The 1,265-nt window shown below is 31.0% G+C and overlaps 1 protein-coding gene across 1 annotated transcript; it reads left to right on the forward strand.

The window, feature by feature from the left end:
• Positions 1-556: 556 nt before the first annotated feature.
• LOC125370283 (uncharacterized mitochondrial protein AtMg00810-like) lies at positions 557-1,021 on the forward strand. The gene has a single exon (XM_048375294.1). It carries the CDS (start codon positions 557-559, stop codon positions 1,019-1,021), a length of 465 nt encoding a protein of 154 aa, XP_048231251.1.
• The last annotated feature ends 244 nt before the right edge of the window (positions 1,022-1,265 follow it).

Raw genomic sequence — 1,265 nt, forward strand, 5'->3', positions numbered from 1 at the left:
AAGCAATTCAAAAGAATGATATACGGAAATTTTCAAATCTTCTACGAAGAAAGGAAGCTGTTGGAGTCAAATGGATTTATAAAATTAAAAAAAATGCAGATAAAGAGGTAGAGAAATTCAAAGCTCAACTTATTGCAAAAAATTCAACCAACAAATATGGAATTGACTATGTTGAAGTTTTTGCACTAGTTGCTCGTTTGGAGATAATTCGATTAATCATTTCATTAGTTGCTAAAAAAATTAGAGAATATTTCAAATGGATGTAAAATCAGCCTTTTTAAATGGTATTTGGAAGAGGATGTATATGTAAAACAACTAATGAGTTATGTTGTTAAAGGGCAAGAAAATAAAGTCTTGAAGTTGAAGAAGGCTTTGTACAGGCTTGAAGCAAGCACCAAGGGCATGTTACATCCGAATTGATGATTACTTTAGAAAGAAAGAATTCATAAAATATCCTCATGAATATGGCCTCTTTGTCAAGAACAAAGAGAATGGTAATGTGCTAGTTGTTTGCTTGTATGTCGATGATTTAATCTTTACGGAAAATAATTCAGCAATGTTTGAAGAATTCAAGAAGAAGATGGCTGAAGAGTTTGAGATGATAAATATTGATATCATGTCCTATTATTTTGGAATTGGAGTGAAGCAATCAGATGATGGCATTTTTGTTTCTCAAAAAGGCTATGCAAAGAAAGCCTTAAAAGAATTTAAAATGAAGAACTATCAACCTATCATTACACCTATGAAGTGTGAAGTTAAGTTATTAAGATTTGATAATGGTGAGAAGGTGAGTCCTACTTTGTATCGAAAGGTTGTTGGTAATTTAAGGCACTTAACTTGTTCTAGGTATGATATTCTTTATAGAGTTAGACTTATCAGTCGTTATATGGAGGCACCGACTAGTTCATACATGAAGGCTGCCAAAAAAATTTTAAGATATCTTAAAGAAACTTTAGATTATGGATTGCTTTACACTTCTTTTGGAAATTTTAGTTTAGTTGGCTATCGCTATAGAGATTAGGGAGGAGATGTTAATGATCGAAAGAGTACTACATATTTTATATTCTTATGTTTAAGATGTTGCATTTACATGGAATTCAAAAATAAATCTATTGTAACTCTTTCAACTTGTGAAGCAAAGTTTGTTGCAGATGCTATGTATATTTGTCATGCTACATGGTTAAGAAAGTTGTTAGATATGATTATTCCACAAGAAGAAGCAACTGAAATCTTTTTAATAATAAGTCAACCATAGCATTGGAGAA

This window comes from Ricinus communis, chromosome 6 (assembly GCF_019578655.1).
Source record: "Ricinus communis isolate WT05 ecotype wild-type chromosome 6, ASM1957865v1, whole genome shotgun sequence".
NCBI classification, from domain to species: Eukaryota; Viridiplantae; Streptophyta; class Magnoliopsida; order Malpighiales; family Euphorbiaceae; genus Ricinus; species Ricinus communis.